Source organism: Eschrichtius robustus, chromosome 16 (genome assembly GCF_028021215.1).
Source record: "Eschrichtius robustus isolate mEscRob2 chromosome 16, mEscRob2.pri, whole genome shotgun sequence".
NCBI lineage: Eukaryota > Metazoa > Chordata > Mammalia > Artiodactyla > Eschrichtiidae > Eschrichtius > Eschrichtius robustus.
In genome coordinates this window covers 29,917,337-29,931,918 of record NC_090839.1, presented here as the reverse complement: position 1 = coordinate 29,931,918, position 14,582 = coordinate 29,917,337, and the positions used below count along the sequence as shown (strand labels likewise).

General features: G+C 48.6%; 1 protein-coding gene across 1 annotated transcript in view; it reads right to left on the bottom strand.

Moving 5' to 3' along the window:
- TGM3 (transglutaminase 3) overlaps positions 1-11,453 on the bottom strand; it is a 39,872-nt gene extending 28,419 nt beyond the window's left edge. The window contains exons 1-2 of the mRNA XM_068524749.1: positions 11,396-11,453; positions 9,852-10,083 (exon numbers count right to left, since the gene is read on the bottom strand). Coding sequence (XP_068380850.1) covers positions 9,852-10,083; positions 11,396-11,453 — 290 coding nt within the window. The remainder of the gene's footprint in view (positions 1-9,851; positions 10,084-11,395) is intronic.
- Positions 11,454-14,582: the final 3,129 nt, after the last annotated feature.

Here is a 14,582-nt window from a genome sequence, read left to right as displayed (position 1 = left end):
CCCTCAAAGAAGTAGCTTCACCCAACCAGCCAGGAGAACTGAGTAACCAATTCTGTCCACTTTATCCTCCTTCCTTTGTGGATGGGGGCTCACGTAGAACTGGGAGGAGGCTACTTCTCTCGAATCCACCACCCTGGTTTGGCTTCCTTGCTTTTTCCTTTGTGTCTTCCCAGATACCAAGTGTCTTCTATCACTCCAACACCCAGCAAAAGTTTAGCTGTGTCATCTGTACTTTATATGTGCAACACCTCGGTGTTGGCCTGGGCATCTGATGCTGAGGAGGATAGTGTAACCCTGACAAGCATTTCGAGGCTGGAGATTGGGCAATCACTGGCCTGGAAGGTCTTTCAAATGCTCACTGGCAAGAGTGGTCTAAGGCCATGAGATCCCTGGATAAGACCCTGAGGACTAACACCTCAAAATCCACCCCCAAACTTCTCAGGTGGTTGTGCAGGTGAGGGAGCTAAGCTGAGAAGGGTTTCAGAGAAGAAAGATTCCAGGAGATGTGAGGAGTTTAGCCGATTTAAACCTTTTGAGATATTTAATTCCTTTGAGTTACATTTGAGATGTTCACCAACCATTCTTCTGCAAATGAAAGTGGTCTCTGTCTTTATGATGTGGCCATGGCTATGATGGGAGTGGTTTAGCCCATCCCAGCACCAGGCACAACTCTTGTTTATAGGTGTCTGTCTGTGTTCATCAGAATGTGCCTTCTTGAACTTTATATTCTGATGCCTAGCACATTGCTTTACTGTATTAGGACAGTTAGACAAACAACTGAGGGAATAAATGAACAAACAAACATAAAACTAATGTCATGCAATGACCATCATGACTAGAGCTCTAAATTTAGTCTATAAGGAAAGGTGTATATGGGGTATTCGTTCAATAAACATATAGAGAATACATATTATTTATAGGACACTATGTAAGGCACAATGTTGGGGTGTGAAAAATGTATGAAAAGTGGTTTGAATCCTCAAAGAGCTTCAGGAGTGCATAAGACAACATGTCAGAATGAGTGGTGGAATGAGGTAAATCCAATCTGCCCCAGAAAAGTGTCTAGGAGTTGTAGGTAAGAATCACTTTCAGTTATAGGTATCAGAAAAAATTCATTGAAAATGCTGGGCCTTGAAGGAAGAGAGAATTCTGACAGGTGCATTCCAGACAACAGGCAGAGAGGCCCAGGAGATCAGGTGTCTCATTTGGCTAGAGCAGAGGCTTTGCACAGAGGAGAAAGGGGAGGCGGGGAGGGCGTGGCTCCAGGGTGGGCCTGGGGCTGGGGGCTCCCATCCAAGCAACTCCGGAGATGGGCAGAGGCTCGTAAGAGACACTCTCTTGAGTGGGATGCAGACTCTGGGGTGATGAGCCAAAGGCTGCTGCTGAAGCAGGGCTCAGGAGGTGATCTCACCTCCACTTGGAGTACTAAAGATTCATTCATTCAAATGTCCACTTGTTCATTCATTCATCGAACAAATGGTTATTGAAAGAATAAATTAAGTTTTTCTTACTCAGGGAAACTAAAACATTCATGCAATCAAAAATATCTATTGAATGAAGGGCAAGGCAAAGGGAGGGAAGGTGGGACAGAAGAAGATGAATGCTCCTGTACGTAGACATTGAATGGCAACAGCTCAGATCTCAGGCACCCTCTGGCAAACATCAAGCTCTACATGACTTGCAGAGAGCTGGTTTGCTAAAAGCTAGGACTCTTTAGGGCAATGTCCCCACCTTTTAAACCCCTGCCTCTTATGAACTGTGCTCACTGCTTTCTGTGCATGGGATTCGGTAGAGCTTTACTCACTGTCTCGTTTCAGAAAAAAGAAGAGCTCTTAGAAATGTGTGGTCTGGGCTTCCCTGGTGGTGCAGTGGTTGAGAATCTGCCTGCCAATGCAGGGGACACGGGTTTGAGCCCTGGTCTGGGAAGATCCCACATGCCGCGGAGCAACTAGGCCCGTGAGCCACAATTACTGAGCCTGCGCCTCTGGAGCCTGTGCTCCACAACAAGAGAGGCCGTGATAATGAGAGGCCCGCGCACCGCGATGAAGAGTGGCCCCCACTTGCCGCAACTAGAGAAAGCCCTCGCACAGAAACGAAGACCCAACACAGCCATAAATAAATAAATAAATAAACCCAAAGTTAAAAAAAAATAAATAAAAAAGATGTAGAAATGTGTGGTCTGAGGTCACACAAGCCTCCCCGGAGATTCTTCTCCGTTCCCAAACCCTAAAGGATATGTGCCTTCTCCCCAGGAGAAGCTTATTATTCTTGACCATGGACTCTTTGAGAGCAGCAATTATGTCCCCAGACAGCCCTCAGTCAAGCACAGGGGTTAGGAAAGAGCGGTGGCAGGGATTCCCATCTATAGCCAGCTTCTGCCTTCCCCCCAACAGGCCCACCTCCTTCTTTGCAGTGCCAAGGGTTATGCACTGTTTGCTATACTTGTGCCAATAACGGAGGCGTCTCCACAAGTAACAAGAGTTGGCAAGGACGTGGAGGAAAGGGAACCCTCCTACACTGTTGGTTTGGAATGTAAATTGTTGCAGCCACTATGGAGAACAGTACGGAGGTTCCTCAAAAACCAAAAACAGAGTTACCATATGATCCAGCAATTCCACTCTTGGGTGTATATTTAAAGAATACAAAAATACTAACTCAAAAAGATACATGAACCCCAATATTCACAGCAGCATTATTTACAATAAAAAGATATGGAAGCAACCTAAATGTTCGTCAACAGATGAATAAATAAAGAAGATGTGGTACGTATATACAATAGAATACTACTCAGCCGTAAAAAAGGATGAAATTCTGCCATTTGCAACAAACATGGATGGACCTGAAGGGTATTATGTTTAGTGAAATAAGTCAGATAGAAGAAGACAAATACTGTATATTATCACTTATGTGTGGAATCTAAAATAAAAAATGAAACGAATGAATATAACAAAACAGAAACAGATTTACAGATAGAGGGAACAAACTATGGTTACCAGTCGGAGGTGGGGGGGACAAGAAAGAGTTAGGGGATTAAGAGGTACAAAGTACTACGTGTAAAATGAATACATTCCAAGCATAGACTGTACAGCACAGGAAATATAGCCAATATTTTATAGTAACTTTAAATGGAGCATAATCTATAAAAATATTGAATCACTATGCTATATACATGAAACTAATATAATATTGTAAATCAACTACACTTCAACTTAAAAAAGGATTTGTATGAAAAAAAGATGAATCAACATGCAAAAGTACACACAGCCAGTTTACATAGGTTTGCTTAAGTCCTGAAAAATAAAACGATTCTAACTATCAAAAAAATAGTAGAGATGTCTCCCTTTCATGCCAGAACACAGTGGCTTGTCTGCAGGCAAAATGATGAAGAAGACTGAGCTCCAGGGTGCCTTGGCTGCAGAGACACCGAAAGGAGACGAAGGGCACTTTGCACGCACTAGGTGAGGTCCTGGGGTGACTGAGATGGTCATCTCTGCCTCTCCCAGCATGAGCCCCGGCATGAAGGAGTCTTGCTCCTTCATGGGTGCTCGTGGGACATGCAAGGCTTCTCTGAGCTGGAGGGTGAGGAAGAGCATGACACATTTGTCATCAGTCTCCTATGTGTCAACTGCTGTTAACAGCACACAGAGCACCCCTTCAGGTGCGGGGAGGAGGGACACCTGAGCTCTTACTGCCGGAAGGGCATCGTGTGTAACCTCTGTGGCAAGCGAGGACACGCCTTTGCCCAGTGTCCCAAAGCAGTGCACAATTCCGTGGCAGCTCAGCTAACTGGCGTGGCCGGGCACTGAACACCCGCCTGCCTGCCAGGGTGAACACAGAGCCAGCTTACCCCTCTTAAGTGCCAAACCTTTTTTTTAAACCATTTTTTATCGTTTTTGAAGGAGATCAGTGTTTGTTGAATTGAGAACATTGTTGGCCCTGGATTCTGTCAGGGTGTCTATCTTTTGAAGCTCATCCCGTCCCCTTTTAATTTGCTGCTTCTAATCTCTGTGGTCTGAGAATTTGTGAAACCAGTGTTGTTAGAAGTGTATGTAACCTGAGTCAATAGGCTCTGAATGGTAGCCAAGGGCCTCTCTTATGGCATTAAAATGCATGGACTTTGTGACAGTGCTTTCAGTGGCTCAGAAGCCATTCTTCACAGAATCATGGAATCGAATCTGGAATTTTCCTGCTGGAAAGGACCTAAAAATTGGTTTAGACCAATCTGCTGGTTTTCCAACAGATGAAACAGGACCAGAGAGGTTAAATGACTGGGTCAAAATCACATAGCTGTCTGGTGCCAGAGCTAGCCTAGAGTAGAGTTCCCTGACCCCAAGCCCGGTGCTCATTCCACTACCTCTCACACCTCACAACATTTTCCTCAACGCTTGAGGGCCCAGAAAGTCTGCTCTTTCCAGAATAATGAGCCCAGAGGAATGCTAACAAATCATCTGGGGAAGGAAGCAGAAGATTTGGCAGGAGCTTCAGAATACTTGGGAGATACGGAAGGGACAAAGGAACATAATCCAGGGTGTACTCATTGCCCCCTGGGGTACCATATCTGGATTAAAGTGGCCCTGCTCCTTTGTGGCCTTCCCCTTCCCCGTTCATTGCCACCAGTGAGAAATAGAGGTGCTCCTGAGTAAAGAAAGGTTTACATTTGCATCTTAGCCTCAATAGCTAGCGTCCCCAGAGAAGCAGCTGACTGGAGCTCATCTGCAACCTCCGGACTCTCAGGAGAAAAACGGAATTCCAAGGGAGCGGTTAACTCTAAAATGTACTTGCAAAATAAGCCAAGCTAGAGGGCATTGGGTCTAAGTGTTATCAGGTTAAAGTAGAAAAGACAGTACACTGCTTTTCTTTTAGTTTTTGTCTTTCCTTTATGTTTTGCTATTTCCTTGTGGCTTAGAATGTAAAATCGATTGTTTAAAGTTTTGTTCTGAATAAATATTTACCTTTTATATTGCTAAAAAACCCCCCAAAAACAGTACACAGAGCACCTTACACCTGTCATCGATGAAATCTTACAGAAACTGGAAACTGAGGGGGGGATTAGCAGATACACACTACTATATATAAAATAGATAAACAACAAGGTCCTACTGTATAGCACAGGTAACTATATTCAATATCTTGTAATAACCTATAATGGAAAAGAATATATATATATATATATATATATATATATATATATATATATATATATATATATAACCGAATCACTTTGCTGTATACCTGAAACTAACACAACATTGTAGATCAAGCATACTTCAACTAAAAAGAAAAAGAAAGAAACTGATACCTTATTCGAGGTCATATACCTAATGATTGGCAGAGCCAGGATTCTGAACCCAGGTCTTACTGACCTTCCCTGTTGCCATGGTCCCCGGTTCTCCACCTGGGAAGGGGACCCTGGCAGGACCTTCAGTTGAGAAGTCACCCAGGTGGTGAGGAGCCCTCACTGTGCATTGTCCTCCCTTCTGGCATTTGCATCCTGACACAGAGGAGAGAGTGAGCCCCTGGAAGGGGAAATGTGTTCCAAAGGGCATTCTACATGGGAGGTGAGTAGAAGAGGAGCATCCCTGCATCCCGAGGGGGACGGCATGTTGAGTGCACGCTCACAAAGCCCCCAGGTGGTTCCTGCCCCCCTCGGTCACCGCCCCACTTGTGAGCCCTAGGATCGTTTCTGCCAGCCCCAAATCAAGGATCTGATGATCCTGTCTGTGGATTATCCAGGGCCTTTGTTCTCCCACCCACCACCCTTTGGCGTAGCACTAATCACAGCCAGAGTGTTCTAGAAAGGATAGGGCAGGGGGTAGGGGAGGTGCACAACCATCCAAGTTTCTTCTTGAGTTTACAACTTCATGGATGTTTATGAGCCTCAGAGCTGTTTTTTACACCTGCCTGGATGAAGGGCAGGGATGAAAGGAGTGTGGCTTCGTCCTTACAATTGACTCATCAACACAGACTCTCAAAAACATCAGAGGGAGAAACCTTGGAGACCGAGCATCTCCCCATACCCTTATTCTGGCTGTGAGGATGTGGAGGCCCAGGAGGTGGTTTGCCCACAGTGGGATGTTTCTGAACTCTCATCCAGGGCCCGTCTCACAATCCCACACCACCTCCTTGAGTCACTGCTTAACTCTACCATCAGGCCGGGGGCAATTTCCCCAACTTCTTTATCCTGAGAATATCAGTGCCACCAGCACCACTAATGTGGTAGCAACTGACAAATGTCTACCCCAGTATTCACTTGCTCCTTCTTTCTTGGTAATAAAATCCCCCATGTTAATGGCCAGGCTCCCCTGCAGCTGGGGGTCATGTGAATGAGTTCTGGGCAATGACTTGTAGGTATAGTGATGTGTATTAACTTCTAGGAAACCTCTTTTTTTAAAAAATTGAGGTGAAATTCACCATTTTAACCATTTAAAGCATACAGTTTGGTGGCATTTAGTACATTCACAATGTTGTGCAACCATCACCACTGTCTAGTTTCAGGAATTTTTCATCAACCCCAAATATATTCCCCACTCATCTGCAGTCACTCCCCATCCCCCCCTAACTGCAGTCCCTGGCAACCATTAATCTACTTTCTGTTCCCCTGGATTTGCCCATTTTGGTCATTTCATATCAATCGAGTCACACATGTATGTAGTCTTTGAGTCTGGTTTTTCACTTAGCATAATGTTTTCAAGGTTCATCCATGTGGTAGCATTTATCAGTAGCTCATTCCTTCCTTATGGCTGAATAATATTCCACTATGTTTATATACTGTATTTTGTTCATCCATTCATCAGTTGAGGGACATTTGGGTTGTTTCTACCTTTGGGCTCTTGTAAATAGTGCTGCTATGAACATCCATTTGCAAGTATTTGTTTGAATACCTGTTTTCAATCCTTCTGAGGAAACCTCTTTTTCAAAACAGTTGGCAAATGCCCTTAGCCTGCTTACTTCCATCTTCTTCCACCTGCTGCCCAGGGTGTGGGTGTGATGTAGACTCAACTCTAGACCACACATGCCCTCAGGACATCAGAGTGGGGACCTGCACAGAGCCCAGGCCCCTGGGGATTGTGCAGCTGCCCTCTCCACCAGAACGGCCTACCTCCAGACCTATTGTGTAAGGAAGAAGTAAACTTCTGTCTTGTTTATTTCTCTAAGCCATAAGCCATTGTTATTTGGGGTTCACTGTCATTCACAGCTAAACCTAATTACATATACCTGATAATGTAACCTCCCCTTGTTCTGTGGTCCACCTTTGGCAGGGGTAACATGAGAAGCACAGAACAGATTCCAGATTGTGAAAGCGGGCTCACTAGGCAACTGTCTCCATCCTTATCAGCTGGGCTCTGTAATCGAGTCACCTGCAGCAGGTGGGGAGGAGGACTTGGTTGCAGGTGTGGGACTAGGGTTTTCACCTGCTGTTCCCGGGAGGACCACAGAGAGCTGCTGGCAGGTGCCCATCACATAATGATACTCCAGGGGCTGCATCTTCCCCGCCTGCCCAGACCCTATTCCTTAGTTCTCTTCTCTAGACTAAGATTATTTTTAATCTTACAGATTTCTAGAGTTAATTAGGGCTGAGAGATATATTAAAAATCATCTAGCCAAGTGTCTTCAAGCTTTTTGTTAGAGACTTCATTGATACAGAAATACATTTTGTACATTGTTTACACACATGGGTCTATAATTGACGTAAAGTTTCACAAAACAATACTAACCCTTACTATGTACAATGCACTGATATTTTCTGTTTTTGTTTTTTTAAATTTGCTGATCACAATCTACTAAACTGATTTCACAACTTGCTAATGGGTGACAACTGGCAGCTTGAAAAACAGTGATGTGATCCAATATTCCCATATGACAGGTAAGAAAGCTGAGGCATTGGAAGGGGAAGCCATCTGCTGAGGTCACAGGGTAGTTTAGAGGCAGAGCTTGGCTCAGAAACCAGGTCTTAGATCTTGGTCACTGGTGGGCTGTGAGTCATTCCCAACACCCGCCTCAGCCCCAGGCACCCAGATGTTTCCAGCTCCTGGCAGGGTCCCCACTCGCTCCAGCCCTCTCTTCTTTCTCTCTCTCTAGCCTGTGCTGCTTCCCTTCATCTTTCCCCCACATTCAGACATTTTCAATCCCTGTGCAGCATGGGTGGTACAATTTCTTGGCACCCAGGTCGTGGGGAAATGGGGGTTCCCTGGGTGGCTGATTGAGGGGCTGGTGAGGATCCCGGGATGAATGAGCCCTGAACCGGTGGTCCGAGCAGCCTTGAGCAAGGTCTCAGCACCTCTGTAGAAGGGGACAGTGAAACCAAACATCCTTCCTTGTAGGGTTTTTGTTGGGATCCCATGTGTGCCCGTCACTAGGACCTGGGCCTCTGGCAGGGGGATACAAATGCCTTAGGATCCCACACATAATGGCACCAGCAACACAGGATAGAGGAGGGTTTGAGCTTTCTCATGGGCTGCCACTGAGGGCCTCAGATGTGCAGACACTGCTAAGCATGTGTGAGCATGTGTCCGCATGTGTCCTTTCATAGTTACAAACCCTTCTATGTTGTCATTCTCATTTCACAGATGAGCGATTTGAAAGTCCAGTCGGGTGATGTCACTTGCCAAATATCACTTGCTTAGGCAGAGCCTGGCCCGAGCCCAGACTGGGAGCCGGTGCGGCCTGACCACACGCAATTTCCACGCTGCCACCCTGCAGCCAGCTGAGGTCGTGGTGGTGGCATGACCTGGGCACGGTTCCAGGAAGCTGCCAGAGAGAAAGGGCCACCCACAGCCTCCTCCCCGCCTCGACATTACATGGTCAGCGTGAGAGGAGAGGAAGGAAGAAGGATTCTGGACCCCCTTCACTTCCAGAGAGAGTTTAGAATCTCTTAGACCCACACTGAGTACGAGGATCACTTGGAGAATTCATATTGGCCTAAGCCCCACCACTGACCCATGAAATCAGGATCTCTGCGTTAGGGACAGCGTTGATTTTTTTCCCTTAAACTCTCCTGGTGATTCTAATACAGAGCCAGAGCCGGGACTGAGAATCACTGCCTTAGGCCTACATAACGTTTACACTAATCAAACCTAGAGGGGTGGGATAGGGAGGGTGGGAGGGAGGGAGACGCAAGAGGGAAGAGATATGGGAACATATGTATATGTATAACTGATTCACTTTGTTATAAAGCAGAAACTAACACACCATTGTAAAGCAATTATACTCCAATAAAGATGTTTAAAAAAAAAGCTCCTTTCCGTGAATTCTCTCCCCTGAGCCACACAGCTGCTCTGGGAGGGAGGCAGTGGGGACAGTCACCATCTCCTGTTCACAAAGGAGGAAAACAGGCTGAGAGAGAGGAGTGCAGACTCCTTCGGAATCCCCCCTCAGCCCCTACCAGAGACCTGAGGCCCCATTCCTCACTTCAGCAATAGGGGAAAGCATTTCCTCACTTCAGCTCACACCCCTCACCTCACACGTGGGCCCTGGGGAAGAGAACGATTGCTCCATCTGCGGAGCGCAGCCCAGCAGGGTGGAGGTTGAGCCGAGAAGTTATCTGAGGTGAACAGAGAAGCACGGACACGAGCGCGGAGGCTTGGAAATGGGGAAAGAGCCGCTGGCATCCCAGCTCCCAGGAAAGGGTTTCTGTACAGACCCACAGCCCAGAACGGCACGGGTCCTCTGCAGATTGGGGCTTGAGGCCAGAGAGGGTAAGTCCTGAAGCCAGTGCTCTGCCCGGCAAAGCGGCCGGCGGGAAAGCTCACCATCCCAGTGGGACAGGGCGTCAGTCCCCAACACAGAGGTTCTGGCCTCCTGCAGGCAGAGGTCTGCATCCAGGTTTGAACCCTGGGGACTCTGCCTCTGACCCAGGGCCTCCGAGTGGCTTTGAGGATGGGGAACAATGCTTCCCCTCCACACTGGGCCCAGTGTCTGTGTCCACAGCCTGCATTCCTGTCCGGCGTGGGGCTCTGGCCTCCGTGCTCGGCAGGCAGACGGTGCCCGACCACTTTGTGCAGAAGGCTGCCAGGCCTTCCTCCACCACATCAACCCCCACCCCGGGAGGCAGAATAACCGCACATCCCGGATTCCAACACGAACCTTAACTTGGGAGCAAGACGCAGCCCTCTCAGACCAGCACACTGCGACCCTGATAGTCCCCTGGGTCACACGTGCCCAACCACCCACGTTTCTTTTCCTGTTCCCTCCGCCCAGAACACTCCTCACCCTACAAAACTACTTTTTTTAGAAAAAATTAATTAATTTATTTTTTTGGCTGTGTTGGGTCTTCATTGCTGCGCGCGGGCTTTCTCTAGTTGCTGCGAGCGGGGGCTACTCTTCATTGTGGTGCGCGGGCTTCTCATTGTGATGGCTTCTCTTGTTGCAGAGCACGGGCTCTAGGCGCGTGGGCTTCAGTAGTTGTGGCGCACGGGCTTAGTTGCTCCGCGGCATGTGGGATCTTCCCGGACCAGGGCTTGAACCCGTGTCCCCTGCATTGGCAGGCGGATTCTTAACCACTGCGCCACCAGGGAAGTCCCCACAAAACTACTTCTGACTGAGTCCAACTCATCGTCCATACCAAGTGCCACCTGGGTCCCAGGGTCTTTCCTACACCAAACCATGGCCAAGATTAATCCCCTCCTCCTCTTGGCCCCCTGGCTCTTTCTTGGATTTGTAACACAGCCTAATGACAATCCTCTTCGAGCCCCACGAGGGCAGAGACCGCACCTCATGATCTCTGTGCTCCACCGCACCTCGTGGCTCTTTCCCTGGGTGTCCAGTAAGTGAACCCGTTCATTCAGGAACCATTTACTGAAACCTGCTCGGCTGAGTGACCGGCACGGGCCAGGAACTCAGGTGTGAGAGCTTCAAAGGAGTGAAGGTGTTTCCCTGTCTCTCTTTTTAAAAATTTGATTTTCTCTGAACTGACCATCGTCCACATTCCACTGTGACCTTAGAACATCTGGTGGATCCAGAAGTTGAGCCTTAAGAGCTCAACTCCATGAGTCACAGGCACTGACACACTGGGCCCCTCAGGATGTCATGCAGGTCTCCCGGTGGGCAGGCTGCTGTGGGTGCACATGCCCCCGGAGGGTGAGCCTCTGCTGGGGCCCATCGCTCTCTGTCCCCAGGTGCCCTTTCATGGCAAGAGAGCTGTCAGTTCTGGAAGGAGCCTGGAAGTCTATCCATCTCAAGCCCTTTGTCTTGAATCGGGAGCCTGAGGCTCAGCGGCAGCAGAGCCTCAGGCTCCAATGAGGAACCAGGTTCAGTACTGCTTTCCTGTGTCGCAGATGTCACCCGCACTCATGGATAAGCTCGGCTCTGATAGTACGACACAGCGGAAAGGGTGCTGCTAGAACCGAGTCTGGGCCCTGCTATCAACTTTCTGTGGGAGCCCAGTACATGTCTGTACCTTCCTGGGCCACCATCTCCTCCAGAGGGAGGGAGATGGCCTGGCTGACAGCTGGCATCCCCTCCTGCTAAAATCTACAGGATCCAAAGCTCCCCTTCTTAGCAACCCAGCACTGCTGCGTGTTCACAGGAGGAAGCTGGGGATAAGGGAATGGTCCTTTTTGCTGCCACCCTGTCCTGGTCTTTGTGACTTCTGAAGTAACCAGCATTGCCCTTTTGCATCGTGCTCAGCGATGTCTTGGGCAAACCTTCCTGCAGCCCTAACCACCATTCACAGTATTTTACCGGTTTGACTCTTGCCTTGTTTGGATTTGGTGTAGCTGCCAAACCACTAGGCAGAGCACCCATGACAGGCAATAATTAGCCTGCTGCTTAGCAGGGGCGCCGCCAAAGCAGAGCCCAGTCCTCAAAGTGACTGCAGAGCCAGAGAACCTGAGCTCCCCAGCAGTGATTTTTCACCCCCTTCCCAGGTGCCGCTGGTGGGAACTGTCCTCGGCACACCTGCTCCTCTGCCTCTGGCGCTTTCAGGTCACCAAGTAGCTTTCAAAGAGCTTGCTGGTGCTTCTGGACGTGTAGTTTACTTAGGAGCATTCCAGCGCTGCTGATGGTTTCTTTTAAATCAACTTACATGCTGTCACTCCCTCCCTCCCTTGTAGCCCTGAGATGCACTTTTCTTTGCCAGAGTGACTGACAGCTGGTAAAACTGCACTGAGAAACCCAGAAAGCAGGTACCAGCTGGCTTGAAAAGGCAAAGCTTGTCCGTCTGTCTAAGGGGACGTGACCTCCAGCTGCGTTGAAGACCCTGCCCATTACTCAGGACTCCATCCCAAACATGCTCTATCCCTGGGACCATGCTAGAAGGACTAGGCAGCCACTGAGAAAGAGAACCCTAAAATACCAAGGCCTAGCCTTCAGAGTTCCCAAGGCAGCTGTCCCGAGCTGGACACTCTTGCCTCTCAGTCGGCCCAGAAGCACGGGCGTCCAGCGAGGACTGGCAGAGAAGATTCCATGTACTCACCAGGCATGTTTCAGCTTCCTCTGTCTCCTCTCTGGGCTCGTCTGGGAATGGCACAGATGGTGTGGGGACATCGGCTGCTGGGCTCACCTTACCATTTATAGAAGCCTCTCCTACACACCCCAGTTAGAATTCTAACGAGGTGGGTGTGGCACCAGGTCATTCCTGTAGTACCTGTAAACGTTTCACTAACGACATACTTGTCACCCAATGGAAGGTCATGCTGCTTGTGCAAGGCCAGCTTGGGGAGAAGAGGGGAGATAAGAAAAACAATGCAGAGTTTGATTTTATGATTTTTTTCCCCAAGATGAACAACTTCCTGGATCGTAGGGTTTAGGAAATGGGGTCATGCTTTTCTTGAAGTAGATTGTCCAGAGCCGATGCTGAGAAGTCCCCTGGGGAGGTCAAAGAAATGTCTCCCCAGAACCCAGAGCAGAAAGTTGCCTAGTCCTTTCTCACCATCTGCACACGCTGATGGTCTCCACTTGCATGAGGGGCGTGAGATGCTCATCACGGTTCACTGTTCAGGTTGCAGTGTGCCAGAAAGTGCATTTTATTTGGGGTTAGAAGAACTCAGTTCCGATGCTGGCTGGGTCCTGGGCTATCACTAAACCTTGAAACCTTGGAAGCCTCATCTGACTAGGGTGGAGGCATTGCCCACCTTTCTCAACTCGATAAGTGGGGGAATAATCAAATAGGTGATATGAGTGGAAAGTGCGTGGATGTGCACCATAATGGATTAAATCCAGTTGTCACCTGGAGTCAAACGTCAGTTTGATTCCAGATGTGGGGAGGGGCATGGGGGGGGGATTGTTCTTTTTAATGGGGCAGTGGGGACAGCCCCTGAACCTGTAGCTGTGACATGGTTTCATTCTGGCTCTGCCATGTGCTCTCTGTAACACTGGAGGGTAAGTCACGGACCATCTCTGAGCCTAGCTTCTACACTGGTTAAATAAAGGAGGGGGAGACTCTCATTCTACGTATTTTATTTGCTTGTTTGTTGTTTTAAGGGGATATATTTTCCAAAAGATCCTATTGTGGCTATTTACAAGTTCCAAGGTTTCCTGTGATAGACAAGGGACTTTTAAAAAATGGTAATGCTCCAAGGGTTCATGACAGAGTGGAGACTTCTCAAGGCTTCCCCCAGACTTGGAGTGGGAGGGAAGCACCATGACATGGTTAGGTCGTTAGGGAGAAGGTGGCAATGCTGGATCTTGAGAAAAGTGAGACTGAATAGACAGGCAGATGGGAAAAGAGGCATCCGCCTTGTCTCTCTGTCCTCTGGGCTCCCACAGCACTTGGTACACTTTAGGACCTCTCTTACCAAATGCATCTCCCTGCACTGGGGCAATTTGGTTAGGTCTGTCCCCATCACTCACTCTCTGAAGGTCCAGGCTGTGTGTTCGCCACATCTTCTCAGAACCGAGCATAGGCTTGTCACACGGCAAGAACACACATATCTTTGAATGAGTGGATCAATCAATCAATGTAAAGATGGAAATAATTACCATCAATGTAGAGCCCACCCTGGGCAGGCACTGTCTAAACACTTCACATGTATTAGCTTTTCTTGTCTTCAGATCAGTCTTATGGCATAGGTACCATTACTTTTGCTATCTTACGGGGGTGGGGAGAAATGGATTAACACAAGTCTGTGTGACCAGGAAATTCACACCCATATGTGAGCGACTCCAGAGCCCGTCTGCTTAATCTGGAGGTTGGCTGCCTAAGTGAGGTGGGACCTCAGCCTTTCCCAGGCCTCTGGTGGCTCTGCACCCATGGCCCCGTGGACTGTGGCCACTGTTGGCTCTGGCAGATGACTCGGAAGAGAGCAGAGTGTAGAGAAGTAATGGCAGGGAGAGCTAGCCCCATCAGCAGCTGGGTGTGTGGCATGCATCCTGGCCCCTGCCGTGGCACTGGCTGTGACTCTGTGCAAGGCCCTCACTATGCTGAGTCAGTCCTGCCAGAAACCCCGAGAGCTGTGTGATTCCAAGGGGATGAGCGGATGTGAAGGGCTGAGCATGCCCTCAAGTGAGGGATGAAGAAATGGGGAGAGGGGCGCTTATTATTACTACTGTTGTTGTTGGCCTGGCAGCCAAGAATTGGACCCTGGGCATCCCTTTCAGTGACCCGGCAGGGAAACCTGACAAGGGGACAGGGAGGCAGTGCTGCC